General features: G+C 52.2%; 1 protein-coding gene and 2 non-coding genes across 4 annotated transcripts in view; all 3 read right to left on the bottom strand.

Annotated features, from left to right (window-relative positions):
- Window positions 1–7,561: 7,561 nt before the first annotated feature.
- Window positions 7,562–22,188, bottom strand: part of BTF3L4 (basic transcription factor 3 like 4) — a 25,300-nt gene continuing 10,673 nt past the window's right edge. For both annotated transcript variants that reach the window (XM_038759958.1, XM_038759957.1), the window contains exons 2-6: window positions 16,057–16,123; window positions 14,888–15,001; window positions 9,604–9,805; window positions 9,008–9,067; window positions 7,562–8,173 (exon numbers count right to left, since the gene is read on the bottom strand). In XM_038759958.1, coding sequence (XP_038615886.1) covers window positions 8,127–8,173; window positions 9,008–9,067; window positions 9,604–9,805; window positions 14,888–15,001; window positions 16,057–16,110 — 477 coding nt within the window. In that variant the 5' untranslated portion in view covers window positions 16,111–16,123 and the 3' untranslated portion in view covers window positions 7,562–8,126. The remainder of the gene's footprint in view (window positions 8,174–9,007; window positions 9,068–9,603; window positions 9,806–14,887; window positions 15,002–16,056; window positions 16,124–22,188) is intronic.
- On the bottom strand, window positions 12,634–12,736 carry LOC119940495. The gene has a single exon (XR_005454973.1). It is a non-coding gene; the product is annotated as a U6 spliceosomal RNA (small nuclear RNA).
- LOC119940497 lies at window positions 13,075–13,177 on the bottom strand. Its single transcript, XR_005454975.1, has one exon. It is a non-coding gene; the product is annotated as a U6 spliceosomal RNA (small nuclear RNA).

Genomic DNA, 22,188 nt, shown 5'->3' with positions numbered 1-22,188 from the left:
TTCGATCGTATTCATGGAGCGCTTACTGTGTGCAGAGCACTGAACTATTCATTCATTCAATCGTACTGATGGAGCACTTACTGTGTGCAGAGCGCTGGACTGTTCATTCATTCATTCGATCGTATTGATGGAGCGCTTACTGTGTGCAGAGCGCTGGACTATTCATTCATTCATTCAATCATATTGATGGAGCGCTTACTGTGTGCAGAGCACTGGACTGTTCATTCATTCATTCATTCATTCATTCAATCAATCGTATTTATTGAGCACTTACAGTGTGCAGAGCACTGTACGAAGCGCTTGGGAAGTCCAAGTCGGCAACATAGAGAGACGGTCCCGACCCAACAGTGGGCTCACCGTCTAGAAGGGGGAGACAGACGACAAAACAAAACATTAACAAAATAAAATAAATAGAATAAATATGTTCAAGTAAAATGAATAAATAAATAGAGTAATAAATACGTACAAACATATATACATATATACAGGTGCTGTGGGGAAGGGAAGGAGGTATATTTTGAGCACTTACTGTTCGTTCATTCATTCAATCGTATTGATTGAGGGCTGACTGTGCATTCATACTGATTGAGTGCTGACTGTTCGTTCATTCATATTCATTCAATCGTATTGATTGAGCGCTGACTGTTCATTCAATCATTCAATCGTATTGATTGAGCGCTGACTGTGTGCAGAGCACTAGACTAAGTGCTTGGGGAGTACAGAGAAGCAGCATGGCTCAGTGGAAAGAGCCCGGGCTCTGGAGTCAGAGGTCATGGGTTCGAATCCCGGCTCCGCCACATGTCTGCTGAGTGACCTTGGGCAAGTCACTTAACTTCTCTGAGCCTCAGTTACCTCATCTGTAAAATGGGGACTAAGACTGTGAGCCCCACGTGGGACAACCCGATCACCTTGTATCCCCCCCAGCGCTTAGATCCTATAGAGACGGTCCCTACCCAACAGCGGGCTCACAGTCTAGAAGGGGGAGATAGACAACAAAACAAAACATGTGGACGGCCTTCAAGTCATCAGAATAAATAGAAATAAAGCTAGATGCACAACGTGGACAAAATAAATCAGTGAGTACGTACAAGTAAAATAAATAGAGTAATAAATCTGTACAAACATTCATTCATTCATTCAATCGTATTGATTGAGTGCTTGCTCTGTGCAGAGTACTGGACTAAGCGCTTGGGAAATCCAGTTGGCAACTTATAGAGATGGTCCCTGCCCAACAGCGGGCTCACAGTCTAGAAGGGGGAGACAAACAACAAAACAACACATATTAACAAAACAAAATTAATAGAATAAATATATACATGTAAAATACAGTAATAAATATGTACAAACATATATACATATACATAGATATATACACACATATACATATATATGTGGGCGGGACTCGGTGGAAAGGGCGGGGCTTGGCAGAAGGGGTGGGGCTTGGAGGGAGTGTGCGGGGCTTGGCAGAAGGGCGGGGCTTGGTGGAAGGGTGGGACTTTGGAGGGATTGGGCGGGGCTTTGGTGGAAGGGGCGGGGCTTGGAAGGAATGGGCGGGGCTGGGGCGGAGGGGCGTGGTTTTGATGGTAGGGGCGGGGCTCTTGGAGGGTGTGGGCGTGGCTTGGAGGGGTGCGTGGGGTTTGGTGGAAGGGGCGTGGCTTGAAGGGGAGGGCGTGGCTTGGAGGAGGGGCGGGGCTTGGAGGAAGTGGAGCTTGTCGGAAAGGGTGGGGCTTTGGCGGAGGGGCGTGGCTTGGACGGCGTGGGCGGGGCTTGGATGAGTGGGCGGGACTTGCATGGAAGGGGCGGAGCTTGGAGGGAGCGGTGCTTGGCGGAAGGGGTGAGGCTTTTGGAGGGGGGGGGTCTTGGTGGAAGGGGCGGGGCTTGGAGGTGGTGGGCGGGGATTGGATGGAAGGGGCGGGGCTTTTGTATGGAGTGGCGGGGCTTGGAGGAATGGGTGGTGCTTGTGGGCGTGGCCTGCCTGAAGGGGGCGGGGCGAGGCCTCCCTCCAAAACTGGTCCCTGTGTGCTTCCAGCCCGTCCATCATCATCATCATCATCATCTCCATCTCCTCCTCCTCCTCCTCTTCCTCCTCCCCCTCCTCCTCTTCCCCTCTGTCCTTCTCCCCTTCTCCGTGGCAGCCCGCCCCCTCCGCTCCTCTGCCGCCGCTCACCTCCTCCCCGTTAGGCCTCGTTCTCGCCCGTCCCGCCGTCGCCCCCCGGCCCTCGTCCTCCCCCGGGCCCGGAATGCCCTCAATCCCTCTGCCCATCCGCCAAGCTGGCTCTCTCCCTCCCTTCAGGGCCCTACTGAGAGCTCACCTCCTCCAGGAGGCCTTCCCACACTCAGCCCCCTCCTTCCTCTCCCCCTCCCCCCCCCCGCCTTCCCTCCTTCCCCTCCCCACAGCACCTGAATATATGGATATATGTTTGTACGGATTTATTATTCTATTTATTTATTTATTTTATTTGTACATATTTATTCTATTTATTTTATTTTGTTAATATGTTTTGTTTTGTCGTCTGTCTCCCCCTTCTAGACTGTGAGCCTGCTGTTGGGTAGGGACCGTCTCTATACGTGGCCAACTTGGCCTTCCCAAGCGCTTAAAGCGCTTAATACAGTGCTCTGCACACAGTAAGCACTCAGTAAATACGATTGAATGAACGAACGAATGAATGAATGAGCCCTCTTTTTCCTCTCCCCATCTCCCGCGCCCTACCTCCTTCCCCTCCCCACAGCACTTGTATATATATTTGTACAGATTGATTACTCTAATTTACCTGTACATACTTACTATTCTATTTATTGTGTTAATTCATTCAATCGTATTTATTGAGCGCTTACTGTGTGCAGAGCACTGGACTAAATGCTTAATAATGGCTTTTGTTAAGCGCTCACTATGTGCCAAGCACTGTTCTAAGCGCTAGGGGTATACAAGGTAAGCAGGTTGCCCCACGTGGGGCTTCCACAGTCTTAATCCTCATTTTCCAGATGAGGGAACTGAGGCCCAGAGAAGCGAAGTGACTTGCCCAAAGTCACCCAGCTGACAATCAATCAATAGTATTTATTGAGCGCTTACTGTGTGCAGAGCACTGTACTAAGCGCTTGGGAAGTACAAGTTGGCAACATATAGAGACAGTCCCTACCCAACAGTGGGCTCACATGGCGGAGTCAGGATTAGAACCCATGACCTCTGACTCCCAAGCCCGGGCTCTTTCCTCTGAGCCACGCTGCTTCCCCGCGTGCGTATAGCTTTAATGATGTGCATATAGCTTTAATTCTATTTGTTCTAACGATTTTGACACACGCCTACATGTTTTGTTTTGTTGTCTGTCTCCCCCTTCTAGACTGTGAGCCCGTCGTTGGGTAGGGACCGTCTCTCTATGTTGCCGACTTGGACTTCCCAGGGGCTTAGTCCAGTGCTCTGCACACAGTAAGCGCTCAATAGTGCTCTGCACACAGTAAGCACTCAATAAATACGATTGATGATGATGAATAAACACTATTGAATGAAGGAATCTAGTCAGCACCAAGAATAGTCTACGCTGGGGCCGTGGAAAGATGTTTGTAGCCTGTGCACACGGATGCCCGCCACCTACTCACACACCCGCCCATGAAGATGCACACTGATAGGTGACCTTGGCCAAGTCACTTCCCTTCTCTGGGCTTCAGTTTACCTCATCTGTAAAATGGGGATTAGAGACTGAGAGCCCCACACGGCGCTGGGACTGGGTCCGACCCGATTTGCTTGAATTCATTCATTCATCATTTCTTCGGTCATATTTATTGAGCGCTTACTGTGTTCAGAGCACTGTATTAAGCGCTTGGGTGAATACAGTATAACAATAACACATTTCCTGCCCACGAAACGAAGCTTGTATCCTCTCCAGTGCCTGGCACGTAGTAAGCACTTAACGAATACCACAATTATTATTACTATTATTAATCGAGTGAGCCTTAGCGCTTGCCCCAGCACCTCCTCACTCGTCGCTTTCCCTGCCCCAGCGGGACCAGGCCTGAGAAGGACGAAAAAGCGAGAGCGGCAGTGAGAAAGCCGGCAGGCCTGGGATCAACTTCTCACGCTCGGGGCCGAGTCTCTCGATGGGAGAGTCGTCATCTCGTCCTCGTCTTCGTCATCTTTGTCACCATCGTTGTGCGCAGAGCCCCACGCCAAGGGCTTTGGGAAAAAACAACAGACGCGAAACACGCGGTCCTGCCTTACTCTCTGCTGGGGGAGCTAGGCAGAGACACATTTTTATAAATAGTGGGAGTAGGAGGGAGAACAAGGAGAGGATATAATAGATAGTAGCAGGGAAATGTCAGCATGAAATAGCTGAATAAATCATTGCGTGGCAAAGCGAATCGGCTTAAGAGCTCTGGGCAGCTGCTGCTGATTGACACGTGTACAGCAATGTGCGTGCATATACCGTGTGTGTACGGAGTAAGGGTAGGTGGGGGTGGGGGGCTGCATGAATGTAGGGGTGAATGTCTGCCCATATAGTCACATAAGGGTACGGGTGGTATGTACCTGCAGAGAAGCAGCGTGGCTCAGTGGAAAAAGCCCGGGCTTTGGAGTCAGAGGTCACGGGTTCAAATCCCAGCTCCACCACAAGTCTGCTGTGTGACCTTGGGCAAGTCACTTAACTTCTCTGAGCCTCAGTTACCTCATCTGTAAAAAGGGGGATTAAGACTGTGAGCCATACGTGGGACAACTTGATCACAATGTATCCCCGCCCCCGGGGCTTAGAACAGTGCTTTGCACCTAGTAAGCGCTTAACAAATGCCATCATCATCATCATTCACTTCTCTGAGCCTCAGTTTCCTCAACTGTAAAATGGGGATTAAGACTGTGAGCCCCACATGGGACAGCCTTGTATCCCCCCAGCGCTTAGAACGTTGCTTGGCACCTAGTAAGCGCTCAACAAATACCACAACTATTCCATGTGCGTAGGTGAGTTGTGTCGATGTGTGTCTGTTTTTTTTAATGGTAATTGTTAAGTGCTTACTATACGCCAGGCACCGTACTGAGCATTGGGGTAGACACAAGCTGGACACGGGTTGGACGTAGTCCATGTCTCACATAGGGTTTACAGTCTTACTCCCCATTTTACAGATGAGGTAACTGAGGCACACTGCAGTGAGTGTCCTTATGGGGGTGAGAGGGGGTGGGTAGGTGGCGTGTATCGGTGGGCACGGGATTAAGACCTGCGCGGGCACATTCTGGGGCCCTCTCCAACAGCACTGCCCATCACTTCAGTTGAATGTCCACCCATCCATCTCCCCCTCGCCCTCTCCTACCTGCTCTCCTCCAACCGAGCACGCACCTTCTAATGCCAACCTTCTTCTCACTGTACCTCTGTCTCTCCCCTCCTTCAAAGCCTTATTGAAGGCACCTCTCCTCCACGAGGCCTTCCCCCACTAAGCCTTCCCTTCCTCTTCTCCCACTCCCTTCTGCATCACCCTGACTTGCTCCCTTTATTCCTCCCCCCTCCCAGCCCCACAGCACTTACATACCAAGCTGTAATTTTATTTATTTACATTAACGTCTGCCTCCTCTAGCCTACGAGCTCACTGTGGGCAGGGGAAACGTCTGTGATATCGTCCTATCGTACTTTCCCAAGTGCTCCCCACACAGTAAGCGCTTAATAAATACAATCGACTGCCTGACATCTCCCTCTACCACGGCCAAGCAGCTTTTCACTTGGCGCTGGCCCATCCTTCCCATTTTGAGCTTTTCCTGCGGCGAGGGGAGCGGGCCCGGAGCCGGGGCTCGCCCGTCTGCCCGCCCCACCCTGGGACCGCGGGGCTGCGGCTCAGGCTGCATCATGAACTGGAAGAGTTGAGTCTCGACTTGTTGCGCCAATTACATCACGATTGTCCCCCAGGCACGGCAGCCATATGGGGGTCAAGCCTGCGTCCGCACTGCTCTCCCACAACTAGCCCGGTGGCCCCGAATAGTGGTCCGGGGTCACGGCGAATCGTTGCCAATGATAGAGATCCTCACGGTGGGGGGCTGCACCTGATTTGAGTGCATTCTCTCTACCGGTGTTGCTTTGGACCTCGGGCGGTGCCAAGAACCTGCGGGTCATTCTCTGGCCTACGGTCAGCTGGGGTTGCACCCCTCACGCTCTCCCCGATCCTAGGCAGTCACGTTCCCACTAGGGCAGGAAATGCAACGAGCGAGTACGCGGGCAAGGATGTAGGGCCCACCCCACACTCACATTTTTCCCACACGGGCACCGTGGCTCAGCCTGAGGTCGCCCTGGTAGCCCCGTTAGCCAACTCATTCTAGCCTCGTCCGTCCCCTTGGTGGTCCATTGGTCCTCCCAGACCGGGGGAGGAGGGCTCCTTTCCCCGCTGAGGCTCAGGTGGAGGGAGGGAAGCGGGATTGGGAGGTCCAGCAAGATACAGACCAGAAGCAGGTTCCCCCTGGTTCAGACACGGTAATAGAGGGAGCAGAGGGCAGAAAGGGGGCACAAGGAGCGGAATCACCAGAGGCGCTGCCCGACGGCCATCATGGGCCTGGGGGACCCTTACTGGCGGACTTGAGAAAACACAAGAGGGAAGGTTTCCTTGTTCTGTTATTTTATTTCAGAATTAAGCCCAGGGGAATCACAGAAAAAAAGACACGGAAAAACCCCAAATGAGTCTCCAAAATAAACGGAGGAGTCTGGACGGCGGGCCAGGAGAGCCCCGGCTGGCCCCGGGTTGGAGGCACCGTGGCCGCGAACCTTGGTTGCCGTCCTAGCCGAAAGGCTCCAAAGCGAAGCCGCTAGCAGTTGGCAAGTCAGCCGCCCCCAACATCCACCCCGAGGACGTCCACTGGGCCTTAGTGGCGGTTAGACTTACCCCCCTCACAGTAACTGGAGGGAAACCCAGTCTCCCCCTTTTAGACTGTGAGCCCACCGTTGGGTAGGGACTGTCTCTATATGTTGCCGACTTGCACTTCCCAAGCGCTTAGTACAGTGCTCTGCACACAGTAAGCGCTCAATAAATACAATTGATTGATTGATTGATTGATTAACCCTCAGCACCCACTGAAGAGGGGCGATGGAAATCCCGCTTGGCACCAGAGATCACTCCAAAACGTTCGCCCGGATGGGCGCGCGTCAGACCGGGCCTGAAGCCACCCGATGGACGACAGCCAACGAAGGGGACAGGGGGTCCATTCGGAGCCGACTGACTCCAGCTCGCTCTGAAGGATTTTTCGCCCCCGGGGGTCGGAAAAACACCCCTCGACTCCAGCTCCCGGGAAAAGGAATCTTGCAAATGGAAAAATCTTTTGGCAGAATGCCCGATCCCCCAGGTAGAAATCCTCCAAGCCTGACCGGCTGGGATCCGGGGAAGGTCGGGAGATTGGTGACTCGTTCCCTGCATCGAGAGCGAGGCGGACGCGGTTACACCGGCCCGACGTCCGCCACCTGGCCTTCGGAAGACGAGCCAAAGGGAGGGGACTGTCGGGGAGTGAGGGGGACCGGCACCCGCAAATCCCAGGGAACGGCCCCAAGACTCCGATCCCTCGTCAGCCCGGAGCTGACTGGCACCACATCTAACAGACGTACACTGCAAAGGTACAAGAGAGGTGTATTTTGCAAAAACGACAGGTCACGCAAATTGAAACCGAGTCTTGAATGTTAAAAATGTCTTGAATTGAAGTACAGACAAGACACTCACTGTTCACTATTTCTTCTGCGCACTACTGGGAAAAGACTTTAAAAGTAACCAGCTTAAAAGATTTGTTTTATTTCTACTTCTGAGGAAAAGAGAAAGGTTAAATAGAACTGCTACCCAATGTGCTCTCCACTGTAAACAGACAGCCACACACACACACACACACACACACACACAGCCACACTCATCCCCCCACATACACACACAGACACACACACACACACAGACCCTCAAGCTGCACCAACAACTTCGTATTTTGACCAAAAGAGCAGATGCTAGGAGTAAGTGCAAAATGCAAAATCAACTGACAGAAAAATGCTGAACAAGCAGCATTATTAATATACAAAATATTTATATTACGGAACTATTAACAGGTGACGCTCTCCGCTTGGGTCAAACTTTGGAACCACACAGCCGATTTCGTAAATCTAGTCCATGCCGGCTTCCAAGAGCCATCGCAGATTTCAGTTCGCCTCGTTCTTGGACGCCTCGTCGAAGTTTTCTACGAGATCTGAAAGAGGAAGACAGTGAAGGCGCTGCTCAACCGACCAACTTACCGAGTGTTCAAAGCGTGCACGGCACTGCACGAAACGCTCAGGAGAGCCCGCGACGGGTACAGGGCCTGAGCCTGGCCTCAGGGAGCTCGCAATCCCACCAGGACGAAGTCTCCAGCTTGGAACAAAAAGGCGAGCACCCCTGTTGTGATCAGCGGGAGTCCCCTCACAGACCAAGCTCCAAAGTACCGCCCCGGGAAGGGACCCACCGGCGCCCGGGCCTCTCCGGCCATGTCACCAGGACCCTGCCGGCGTCCACCCTGGGTCACTCGGAGGGAGGGCGGGGAAATAAGGTCCAACTGCCCGCTGACCAAACTGCTGAAACTCCCGCGAGACGCTCCCTAGCTCGTGCGGAGGAACGGCGTTTCTCAGGTCCCGACAGCCACCCCGCGGAACGGGTCCGCCGACGGGATAAACCCGGCTCCGGGTCACCAGGCCCACGCAGGGAAGGACCGACGACAGCATGGGGGTTAGGGACGGTTCCCCGCAATGGCGAGCACCATTTTCTGAGGGAGGATTCTTTATGGTAGCGGCAGAGGCAGCATTTTATTAAGCCCTTACTATGTGCGAAGCATCGGGAAGATGTAGTTGGAGAGGCTAAAAAACAACGGGCAGGGGGTTGGGGGATCGTGCTTCCCACACGAAGCTGCAAGGAAGTTCACTTAGGCACTCTCAGCTTATCTACCCGACAGAAGAAGCAGGGCCTCAGCTGCCCAGTGACTCACATCACCCAATTCCCCGCACGCAAACGACTCCGGAGCCCGGGAGATGGTACCAGCTCCTCCACCCACCTGGAACGTCATCATCCTCCTCATCGATGTCTTCGGGTTTTGGTGCTTTGCTATCCAAGACTGTGGGGGAAAAAAAAAAATGATCGCGTGCAAGAGAAAGCCACCCTGCTCTATCCCTCATCCCCGTCAGGGCCTTTCAGACGCGGCAACCTGAGTTCAAGTAGAGACGGGCCGGTCTCGGCGAGAATGACAAATCCCTAACAATCTGTAGATTTTGTTTTTGACCGACCGGATATCTGCTTTTGTGGACTGCGAGAGAGTCCTTACTTTTTTTTCCCCACCGTTTACCCAGATTTTAAACTTCTGGATCGTGTCATTTCTCCCCACTCCGGCCCCGGAGATAGAGTCTGAAGCGGACGACAGCCCGCGGGGTCCGGTGCTCGCGGGCCGGGAGGAAGGCCGCAGGTCCCATCTCCAGAGCTCCCTTAGGCCCTGAAGCCGAGGGATGAACCGAGTCTGTTTTAATCACCTGTATTTATTGAGCTCGTATGGAGTGCAGAGCACTGCACTAGGCGCCCCCGACCCTCCCATCCAGTTGAGTGGACCGGACCGGGAGGATGGACAGGACCGGACCGGGAGAACGGACGGAGGCCTACCTTGTCGGGGGAACTGCTCGGCCAGCTTCCGAAGGCTCGTCAAGCTGTCGGCACCGAGCTGGCTCAGGATGCCCGGGAGCATTTCCGTGATGGGTTTGGCCTCTGCGTGACCCGTGATGGCGAAAGTGTTGGCGGACAGGGAGGCCTGCACCTTGGGGTTGTTGAAGTGGATGACCGTCCCGTCGTCCTTGATCATGTTCACCTGCGCAAGCCCGGACCAGACCCGCGTTTCAGGCCCACTCGGATGCCGGCGGCACCGCAAGCCGGGAGGGCCTCGCCAGGCCAGCGGGGGGGCAAAAGCACATGGGAAGGCTGCGATTCCACGCCAGGAAAACAGACGCGCAACTGCTGTGGAGGGGGAGTCCCTCCCGGAGACAACCCAGGAAAATCACTGATGCCAACGCTTCGACGCTCCCTAGCCCGGCCGGGGACCCCATATCCCGGGTTCTGGCCCAAGGCCCAGGGCTCCACTGCCCTGGCCGCACCAGACTCGGACGACAAGCTGTCCACCCCCAGCCAGCCTGACATGGGCAATGATGATGATAATTTTTTTTAAAAAATAATGGTCTTTGTTAATAATAATAATAATAATAATAATAATAATAATAATAATGGCATTTATTAAGCGCTTACTATGTGCAGAGCACTGTTCTAAGCGCTGGGGAGGTTACAAGGTGATCAGGTTGTCCCATGTGGGGCTCACAGTCATAATCCCCATTTTACAGATGAGGTAACTGAGGCTCAGAGAAGTTAAGTGACTTGCCCAAGGTCACACAGCAGATGTGGCAGAGTCGGGATTCGAACCCATGACCTCTGACTCCAAAGCCCGTGCTCTTTCCACTGAGCCACGCCGCTTAGTACGTGCCAAACACTGTTTTAAGCACCGGGGTAGATATAAGTTAATCAGATCGGACACAGTCCCTGCCCCGCTTTTATCCCCATTTTACAGATGAGGGAACTGGGGCCCAGGGAAGTGAAGTGACTTGCCAAAGGTCACCCAGCAGACATGTGGCAGGCTAGAATTAGAACCCAGGCCTGCGCTCTATCCAGTAACCTAGCTACGCTGCTTCTCACAGGGGACAGACCAAATGATTCGGGAGAGGACGGGGCACTCTCTGTCCCGGCTGGGAAGAGAGTGAGTGAGAGAGTGGGGGGAGGCCCGCACCACGTACAAAGTGAGGCGGAAGGGAGCCGGGAAGACAGCAGAAATGCCTCACCATCCGCTTTAAGGCTCTCAATCATTCTCTTCCCCGACCCCACTGCCTCACTCGTCTCCCTCACCATCATCATCATCAATCGTATTTATTGAGCGCTTACTATGTACAGAGCACTGTATTAAGCGCTTGGGAAGTACAGATTGGCAACATACAGAGACAGCCCCTACCCAACAGTGGGCTCACAGTCTAAAAGGGGGAGACATAGAACGAAACCAAACATACTAACAAAATAAAATAAGTAGAATAGATATGTACAAATAAAATAAATAGAGTAATGAATACGTACAAACATATATACATCTATACAGGTGCTGTGGGGAAGGGAAGGAGGTAAGATGGGGGGATGGAGAGGGGGACGAGGGGGAGAGGAAGGAAGGGGCTCAGTCTGGGAAGGCCTCCTGGAGGAGGTGAGCTCTCAGCAGGGCTCACCATCGACTCCTAGCTCCTGCTCTCTCCCCGGCTTCACGTCCGATAGACCAGCGCTCCCCATCTTCAAAGCCCTACTAAAAATCCTGCCTCCTTGGGTAACACGAGACCCTCCGAAGGCCACAGAAGCTGTGCTCCCGGCCAGGCCCTGGGGTCTCACCGAGGGAAAGCCGGCACGCGCGGGACCCCGACTCGGCCAGCCGTCTCCGGCCCTCCCGCTGGCATCCACGGCCCAACGCGGCCAGGTCGGAAGGCAAGTCACAACCGACGTAAGCGACTCGTCCGCCCCTCGCCGAGCCCGTTCCAGAAGCAAACGACGTTTTTCAGGAGAATCTGGGTTCTAAGCCCAGCTCAGCCGCTTGCCTGCTGCGGGATCTTGGGCAAGTCACTTCACCTCTCCGGGGCTCAGCTACCTCATCTGTAAAATGGGGATTAAGACTGGGAGCTCCACGGGGAGCAGGGACTGTGCCCAGCCTGATTATCTTGTACCTGTGCCAGTGCTTAGTACAGTGCCTGGCCCACAGCAAGGGTGTAACAAATTCCACAGTTATTACTATTACTTTTAGAAGCCAGAGTGGCAGTAGCCTCCACTCAAACCCAAGGTCCGAAAAGCGCCTCAACTGAGAGCAGGTGTGCTTGGTTATAGAGCTGCTCAAGGCGTGGGGTGGGACAAAGTGGAGTTAACGACCGGGTCGACGGGGACCGACCACCTTCCAGTGCCCGCCCGCTCCCGTCCCTCTTCCCTCGGTGACCGACAAGTAAACACCTATGTGTCACCGGCAGACCCGGCTGCAATACGACAGCAAGCAGGCGGTTTAGCCCAAGATCCCACGCGCAGGCAGAAGGTTCTGGAATGGATGCAGAGAAGAGCAAAACTGCAGGGCCCAGATCACTGCTCTGAGTCCTAGGGGCATTCGCGGTTGTTTCCTTTTTTCCTTCTCTCTCTCTGTCTCTCTCTCTCTCTCTCGCCCCCCCCCCCCCCCCCCCCAACTCCAGACACATTCAGGCTTCACAACCCCAGGGCTCACAGGCCTGACTTTACCCTTCCGGGGAAGGCTTGAATTTGCTCGGAAATCAATCAATCAACCGTAGTTATTGAGCGCTTACTGTGTGCAGAGCACTGGACTAAGCGATTGGGAAGTGCAAGTTGGCAACATTCCCTACCCAACAGTGGGCTCACAGTCTAAAAAGGGGGAGACAGAGAACAAAACCAAACATACTAACAAAATAAAATAAATAGAATAGATATGTACAGGTAAAATAAATAAGAGTAATAAATATGTACAAACATATATACATATATACAGGTGCTGTGGGGAAGGGAAGGAGGTAAGACGGGGGAGATGGAGAGGGGGACGAGGGGGAGAGGAAAGAAGGGGCTCAGTCAAAAAATATGGAACGCTTCACGACTTTGCGTGTCATCCTTGCGCAGGGGCCATGCTAATCTACTCTGTATCGTTCCAATTTTAGTATATGTGCTGCCGAGGCTCATCATCATCGTCATCATCATCAATCGTATTTATTGAGCGCTTACTATGTGCAGAGCACTGTACTAAGCGCTTGGGAAGTACAAATTGGCAACATATAGAGACAGTCCCTACCCAACAGTGGGCTCACAGTCTAAAAGGGGGAGACAGAGAACAAAACCAAACATACTAACAAAATAAAATAAATAGAATAGATATGGACAAGTAAAATAAATAAATAAAAAGAGTAATAAATATGTACAAACATATATACATATATACAGGTGCTGTGGGGAAGGGAAGGAGGTAAGATGGGGGGATGGAGGGGGGACGAGGGGGAGAGGAAAGAAGGGGCTCAGTCTAAAAATATGGAACGCTTCACGAACTTGCGTGTCATTCTTGCGCAGGGGCCATGCTAATCTACTCTGTATCGTTCCAATTTTAGTATATGTGCTGCCGAGGCTCATCAGAGTCTCGCTTCCAAGAGGAACTGGAAGACAAGAGCCGAGATAGTGATTCGGGTGGCTGAAGGAATTTCCAAGCGGGAACTCAGAGTAAAAGAACATCTCCAAAGGGCCAGTATCAGGGTTTGATACCCGCTGCCTCCCAGGAAGTACATTCAGTGCCAGGGAAAAGGAGGGCGTGGAGATGACAAGGCCAGTGCTATCTACCATCTTTTCCCTTGTTCCCGGGCAGACCTTGCCCCGTCTCCCTCCCGCCTCTTAACCCGTGCCACGTCTCTGCCACTGCTCCTACCCTCCTTTCACACTGTTCTGTTTCCTTCAAGGCCAATCAATCAATCAGTCGTATTAGCTGAGCGCTTATCGGGCGCAGAACCCCGAACTAAGTGCTTGGGAGAATCCGACAGAACGATACAGCAGAGTTGGTAGACACATTCCCTGCCTACGACGAGCTTCGAGTCCGGAGGAACAATCGTGCCATCGCTTAGGATCCCACTTGCCTGCTTTGCTTGTTTTATGGTACTTGTTAAGTGCTTACTATGTGCGACACACTGTTCGAAGAGTTGGGGTGGGTACAGGCCAATCAGGACAGACACAGTCCCTTGTCTCCCAAGGGACTCACAGTCTAAATGGGAGGGAGAGCAGGTACTGAATCCCCATTTTACAGTTGAGGAAACTGAGGCACAGAAAAGTTAAGTGACTTGCCCGAGGTCACATAGCTTGTGACTGATGGAGCAACTGGCGGAGCCAGGATTAGAACCCAGGCCCTCTGACTCCCAGGCCAACAAATGGGACCAGGAAAAGGAAAGCCAAGAGTGATTTCTGGGGAATTTAATTGGAGATGTCACTTCTTGTGAAAGAATGTAAACTCCTGAGATTGAAAGCGCCTCACGAATGTTCACAACCAGAGGCTAAGATCTTTTGTGAGACCCAGTCCTGGAATTTGGAAAAGGTTCATGAAGGGCAATCCAATCCCCTACATACTTGACACCGGCCTCTTAAAGGAGGAGTTAAAGTTACCTCATCCCTGGGGAAGAGGCAGAATGGAGATCTTCTGAGAAAAGCCTAAGTGAGAAGTGCTTATTTTGAAAATTGAAACAGAAACCAAGGGTTGTTTTAAAAGTAGGCGCCAACGGCCCACCAGAGACAACTCTGTCCTGTTTCCAGCTGATATGCCAAAGCCTCCCCACCTTTAAAGCCCGGGGCTTTTGCTAATCCACCCTCTCCCCCCACGCCCCCCAACCTTTATTACCCTACTGCCACTAATCACTTTGGTCTCATCTAAGCACTGGCTTTCTCACAACCTCCACATGTACTATTTTTTAAGCAATCAATGGTGCTTACTGTGTGCAGAGCACTGTGGAGAGCTTTTGGGAGAGAGCTATAGAATAAGCAGACGAGCACTAAGTCACGTTCGTATTCCCTCTCCCTTCTTCCTCCTTTCTGGAACCTTGTTTAAGTGTCTCCCCGGCAAGACTGAAAGCTCCTTGAGGGCAGGGATCAGGTCCCGCTTCTGCCCTGGACCCAGTTGGCGCTCAGTTAACAGGACTAATGATGACCCCCTGCACGAGGAAGCCCTCAGATGAGCCCCGGGATCCCCTCAACCTTAGATCGACGACAAGCCCGGGCCCAAGAACCCGAGTCTTTGAACAGAAAGCGCAGACCACGACAGGTCGATCAACTCTACTGGAATAAAAAGACGGAGAGCCCGTACCTCTTCAATACCGGCGATGTTATTCACGGCCAGCTTTTTGAGAGAACTCTGAAGTTTTTTGTCATCCGCCGTAGCCGTCCTATGCACCACCTTCTTCTTTCTGCGCGCGGTCCCCTGGAAACGGGCAGAGCGAGAAGGGTCACTGGGCAGGCCGGGCAGGCCGGGGACGCGACGCCTGCTTCCCCGGGCCCCCTCCAAATCCCCCAACTCTCTTCTGGAGAGGTAAACACCGCTGACATGCTCACTGGCTGGCAGCCTAACGGAGAGCTCTCGGGATCTGGTACTTCTGACCCAATCACCGGGCTCTAACATTTCCCCGTCCCGTTACGTTTCATCGTTCTGCGGAGCTGGAAAGAAATTCCGAGCCTTTCAGCCTTTCTGGCGCTTTGGAAAACTGCGTTTGAAAACGTCCCCCGCTCCTCTCCCCACAAATGAAGGCTGCAGCCGGGAGCTCTCGGAATGGATGTTCCTTCCCAGGCTCCTTTCTACATAATGAAGAGCTAAGCGCCGCCCCTAGAACTTGCATCGGCTGGAGCCAGAAACCAGAGTTCCCGCAAGAGGATATGCTATTCTGTTCCCTAGCTTGGAGGATGGGGGACGGTGGAGGAGGGGGAAAAGGAAGAAGAGCGGAAAACCGTACCCTCCGTCTTCAATTCCTCCCGAGCGCCCATATTTAAATGTGTAAAGGACGCTCGCCGGGTTTTAACGGTGTACTCTCCCAAGCGCTTAGTACAGTGCGCCAGACACGGTAGGTGCTCAATAAGCACCACTCACTGACTGACCCGGCAGAGCCCTAAGGGTTAAAACATCTATTATTAAGAAAATAAATTCCTGAAATCCAGCAGTCGGACGCAGGAAGACGTACTAAGGCACGGGAATCCGCTCCCGAAACTCAGGTTCTACGCTGACCTTCAGTTTCTGGGCAAACGAAGAAAACGATACCGCGTTTTGGAAGACGTAACCTCCCTCTCTTCGAACGAACACCGGGGCTCACCTTCAGGAGGAACTGCCTAGATTTAGAAGCTAAGGGTTTCCCTCTTCTAGGCGACTAGTTTAGCTTTGTTCAAGTTACTTTCAAAATACCGAGAGGATGATCCTGCGGGCCAAACTCCAGCGCCGCTAAAGTGAGACGGACAAAAGCGGGCTGTGGGTCACCGTCCCCCTCGTACCTTCCCTCCTATCCGGACTTGAGCCTGGAGCTTGGCGAGCTTTTCTTGATTCATGCTGTTGCTATTTCTTGGGAGGGAGCGGGGGTGGGGAGAGAAAAGGTACGTTAAATCACACAGTATCCGAGTATTAAGTTTGCGACACAGAGAGCCATTTCAGAAGACAGAAAAAAACTTAACGATGGACACCACCTACGGATTATGTAGCACTCAGTCAAGCGCTTAGTAACATGCCGTAACGACTGATCGGTTAATTTCCGAAACAAAAGTTTCCATCACACAAACGGAGGCCAGAGTTAGATAAAAATGAACAGGGGAAGGATAAACCAACAGACCACGGTCACTGAGTTTAAGAGACCAGAGTCGTCCTCTTTCACCTGCAAAATGCGGTGACGTATCGTGACACACCAGACAGATAATTGCTCTCCCACTTCAGAACCTTATTGAAGGTACATCTCCACCAAGAAGCTTTCCCTAAGTCCTCCTCTCCTCTTCTCCCACTCCCTTCTCCCTTGCTCCCGCAGCACACCTGGATATAGCTTGGAATTCATCATCTATCTGTGTGAGCTCGTTGTGGGCAGCAGTGTGTCTGTCTGTTGTTATACTGTACTCTCCTAAGCACTTAGCACAGCGCCTCGCACACGGTAAGCGCTCAATAAATACGACTGAAAATGCGGTCAAAACCACCTGCCTTTCCCTACCTCGCTGGGATGTCCCGAGGGGGGAAAGGAGGGGGAAAAGGCAGGTATTCTACAAAAACAAAGAAAAGATCGCTATGGATCGTTTTGGCTCCAAGGTCCCGGAGTCGGTCTCTGATCCAGGTTTGACTCAATAGCATGGGTTGGGCAGAATAATTCCCAACACGCTTTCTTTTTTTCCAGATGGGTGGTTCTCTTCTACGAACCCACGTGAAAAACCCCAAACGGATAAGCCTAAGGACACGGGTGAAGAGAAGACTGGAGGCCTCGATGAGGCCAGGAGGCACTTCAGAGGAGGAAGACGCCGGCCATTCTGGCGCCGCTCCCGATCCGAGCCCCGGAGTCGGGCCGCCGAACGTCCCCGCTGTCCATGAAGGACAGGCTCCCTTGCCTAGTGACGAAGGCTGGCCGCGGGTGACTTTAAAATTTCGCCGTCTCCGGGAAGCCCATCCCATTTTGCAGGCCGAACCCCAGCCGCTGGATCCCACTGCTGCCACCCTTTCCCAGGTTCAGCCCAAATCCGTGAAGGGAGAGGGACTAACAACAGGGACTTGGAATAGCTTTGGGGCTCCGGCACTGCCACCCTTCTGAGGTACTTACTGGTTCCTCCACCACACTGATGAAACAAAGTCAGAGGTCACTTAGTGTGAAACGGTAATCTTGCCCCATCTCTCATGGTCTGCCGGCCCCTTACGGGACAGATTCTTGTTCCAGGTCTGCCACTGGCCCGCCAGGTGAGCTCTCTGGGGCTCGGTTTCCTCGTCTTTACCACGGGGACAAGCTATCCGCTCTTCATCCCTCTTAAGACTATGGAGTCCCACGTCGGTAAATCAATCAATCGTATTTATTGAGTGCTTACTGTGTGCAGAGCACTGTACTGAAGAGAACGGTAAAGAGAAGCAGCGTGTCCTAGCGGCTAGCACGTGGGCCCGGGGAGTCGGAAGGACCCCTCTAATCCGGGCTCAGGCCACTTGCCTGCCGCGCGACATTTGGGCAGGTCACTTCACTTCTCCGTGCCTCGAGAGACCTCACCTGTCAATGGGGATTAAGTCTGTGAGCCCCATACATATCTATTCTATTTATTTTATTTTGTTAGTATGTTTGGTTTTGTTCTCTGTCCCCCCCTTTTAGACTGTGAGCCCACTGTTGGGTAGGGACCGTCTCTATGTGTTGCCAATTTGTACTTCCCAAGTGCTTAGTACAGTGCTCTGCACATTGTAAGCGCTCAATAAATACGATTGATGATGATGATGATTTTATTTTGTTAGTATGTTTGGCTTTGTTCTCTGTCTCCCCCTTTTAGACTGTGAGCCCACTGTTGGGTAGGGACTGTCTCTCTGTGTTGCCAATTTGTACTTCCCAAGCGCTTAGTACAGTGCTCTGCACATAGTAAGCGCTCAATAAATACAATTGATGATGATGACACGATTTGCTGGCATCTCCCCCAGCGCTTAGAAGAGTGCCTGGTGAGTTGCGATTAAACAGATGCCATTAAGGAAAAGGACTGTGTCTGTTGGATTACCTTACGGCTACTTCAGCTCTTAACAAACATCATTCTAATTATAATTATTATTATTGGGTTATCTCGTGTCCACCGCGGCGCAGAGAAACCCCTCGACAGAAAGCATTCGAGAAAGGGAAAAAAGACCTGCACCGAGCCCGAATGTGTTGTTGGCCGGGCCTGGGTCCCTGAGCGGCTGAGCAGGAACTGTGCGGGACAGTTTAACGCCTCCATCTCCTCCGGCCGGGGAGGGGGGGGAGGCCGGCGGGCCGCCCTGCGGCCCCCCGAGCCCGGGATCGGTTGTCGCCGGAGTCCATCCCCGTGCTGACCCCTTTTTTGGCGGGGGGCAGTTGGGGAGGGGAAGCAGCGTGGCTCAGTGGAAAGAGCCCGGGCTTGGGAGAGGTCACGGGTTCTAATCCCAGCTCTGGCGCTTGTCAGCTGGGTGACCCTGGGCGAGTCACTTCACTTCTCTGAGCCTCAGCCACCTCATCTGGAAATTGGGGATGAAGACTGTGAGCCCCCCGTGGGACAACCTGATCACCCTGGACCCTCCCCGGCGCTTACAACAGGGCTTCACACATAGTAACCGTTTAAAAAATGCCATCACTATTACTATTACCCCCCGCCGGTGCAGGGCCCTCGGTCGCCCGCGTGGCTCAGTGGAAAAGAGCAGGGGCTTTGGAGTCAGAGGTCATGGGTTCAAATCCCGGCTCCGCCACTTGTCAGCTGTGTGACTTTGGGCAAGTCACTTCACTTCTCTGGGCCTCAGTTCCCTCATCCGGAAAATGGGGATGAAGACTGTGAGCCCCACGTGGGACAACCTGATCCCCTTGTATCCCCCTCAGCGCTTGGAACGGTGCTTTGCACATAGAGTAAGTGCTTAATAAATGCCATCATTATTATTACTATTATTATTATTATTATTCAGGCTCCCGGGCCCAAACGAGAGGCTGGGCTTGGGGGTCAGCAGACATGGGTTCTAATCCCAGCTCCACCGTTTGTCTGCTGGGTGGCCTTGGGCAAGCCACTTCACTTCTCTGTGCCTCAGTTTCCTCATCTGCAAAATGGGGATAAAGACTGTGAGCCCCACGTGGGACAACCTGACCCCTTGTATCCCCCCAGTGCTTAGAACGGTGCTTTGCACATAGTAAGTGCTTAATAAATGCCATCATTATTATTACTATTATTATTATTCAGGCTCCCGGGCCCAAATGAGAGGCTGGGCTTGGGGGTCAGCAGACATGGGTTCTAATCCCAGCTCCACCGTTTGTCTGCTGGGTGGCCTTGGGCAAGCCACTTCACTTCTCTGTGCCTCAGTTTCCTCATCTGCAAAATGGGGATAAAGACTGTGAGCCCCACGTGGGACAACCTGACCCCTTGTATCCCCCCAGCGCTTAGAACGGTGCTTTGTACATAGTAAGTGCTTAATAAATGCCATTATTATTATTATTATTATTATTATTCAGGCTCCCGGGCCCAAACGAGAGGCTGGGCTTGGGGGTCAGCAGACATGGGTTCTAATCCCAGCTCCACCGTTTGTCTGCTGGGTGGCCTTGGGCAAGCCACTTCACTTCTCTGTGCCTCAGTTTCCACATCTGCAAAATGGGGATAAAGACTGTGAGCCCCACGTGGGACAACCTGAGGACCTTGGATCTATCCCAGCGCTTAGGACAGTGCTTGGCACACGGTGAGTGCTTAACAGATGCCATTATCAGTGTTATTATTACTATTACTCCTAGACTGTGAGCCCATTGTTGGTGACGGGCCATCTCTCTCTGTTGCCGACTTGTACTTCCCAAGCGTTTAGTCCAGTGCTCTGCACACAGTAAGCGCTCAATAGATATTGATTTATTGAGAAGCAGCGTGGCTCGGTGGAAAGAGCCCGGGCTTTGGAGTCAGAGGTCACGGGTTCAAATCCCAGCTCCGCCAGCTGCCAGCTGTGTGGCTTTGGGCAAGTCACTTAACTTATCTGTGCCTCGTGACCTCATCTGTAAAATGGGGATAAAGACTGGGATTCCCCCGTGGGACAAACTGACCATCTTGTAACCTCCCCAGCGCTTAGAACAGTGCTTTGCACACAGTAAGCGCTTAATAAATGCTATTATTATTATTACTGATTGAATGAGTGAATGGAGAAGCAGCGTGGCTCAGTGGAAAGAGCCTGGGCTTTGGAGTGAGGGGTCATGGGTTCAAATCCCGGCTCCGCCACTTGTCAGTTGTGTGACTTTAGGGTAGTCACTTCACTTCTCTGTGCCTCAGTTACCTCATCTGCAAAATGGGGATAAAGACTGGGAGCCCCCCATGAGACAAACTGACCACCTTGTAACATCCCCAGCGCTTAGAACAGTGCTTTGCACATAGTAAACGCTTAATAAACGCTATTATTACTGATTGAATGAGTAAATGGAGAAGCAGCATGGCTCAGTAGAAAGAGCCCGGGCTTGGGAGTCAGGGGTCATGGGTTCAAATCCCGGCTCCGCCACTTGTCAGTTGTGTGACTTTAGGGAAGTCACTTCACTTCTCTGGGCCTCCGTGACCTCATCTGTAAAATGGGGGTTAAGACTGTGAGCCCCACGTGGGACAACCTGATCACCTTGTAACCTCCCCAGCGCTTAGAACCGTGCACTGCACATAGTAAGCGCTTAATAAATGCCATCATTATTATTATTATTAAGTCATTTCACTTTTCTGGGCCTCAGGGACCTCATCTGCAAAATGGGGATGGAGACTGTGGGCCCCACGTGGGATGACCTGTTCCCCTGGTAACCTCCCCGGCGCTTAGAACAGTGCATTGCACATAGTAAGTGCTTAATAAATGCCATCATTATTATTATTAAGTCACTTTACTTTTCTGGGCCTCAGGGACCTCATCTGCAAAATGGGGATGGAGACTGTGAGCCCCACGTGGGCCGACCTGTTCCCCTGGTAACCTCCCCGGCGCTTAGAACAGTGCATTGCACATAGTAAGCACTTAATAAAATGTCATCATTATTAGTACTAAGCCACTTCACTTTTCTGGGCCATCATTATTATCATTATTAAGTCATTTAACTTTTCTGGGCCCCAGGGCCCTCATCTGCAAAATGGGGATGGAGACTGTGAGACCCACGTGGGATGGCCTGTTCACCTGGTAACCTCCCCGGCGCTTAGGACAGTGCATTGCACATAGTAAGCGCTTAATAAAATCCCATCATTATTAGTATTATTATTAAGTCACTTCACTTTTCTGGGCCTCAGGGACCTCATCTGCAAAATGGGGATGGAGACTGTGAGCCCCACGTGGGACGGCCTGTTCCCCTGGTAACCTCCCCGGCGCTTAGAACAGTGCACTGCACATAGTAAGCGCTTAAGAAAATGCCATCATTATTAGTACTAAGCCACTTTACTTTTCTGGGCCATCATTATTATTATTATTATTAAGTCACTTCATTTTTCTGGGGCTCAGGGACCTCATCTGCAAAATGGGGATGGAGACTGTGAGCCCGACGTGGGACGGCCTGTTCACCTGGTAACCTCCCCGGGGCTTAGGACAGTGCACTGCACATAGTAAGCGCTTAATAAAATGCCATCATTCTTACTATTAAGTCACTTCACTTTTCTGGGCCTCAGGGACCGGCACTTAGAACAGTGTATTGCACATAGTAAGCGCTTAATAAAATGCCATCATTATTAGTATGAAGTCACTTCACTTTTCTGGGCCTCAGTTCCCTCATCTACAAAATAGGGATGGAGACTGTGAGCCCCAAGTGGGCCGACCTGTTCCCCTGGTAACCTCCCCAGCGCTTAGAACAGTGCTCTGCACATAGTAGGCGCTTAATAAATGCTATTATTATTATTATTATTAAGTCACTTCACTTTTCTGGGCCTCAGGGCCCTCATCTGCAAAATGGGGATGGAAACTGTGAGCCCGACGTGGGACGGCCTGTTCACCTGGTA

Source organism: Tachyglossus aculeatus, chromosome 18 (genome assembly GCF_015852505.1).
Source record: "Tachyglossus aculeatus isolate mTacAcu1 chromosome 18, mTacAcu1.pri, whole genome shotgun sequence".
Taxonomy (NCBI): Eukaryota; Metazoa; Chordata; class Mammalia; order Monotremata; family Tachyglossidae; genus Tachyglossus; species Tachyglossus aculeatus.
This window is presented reverse-complemented; position numbering and strand designations above follow the sequence as displayed.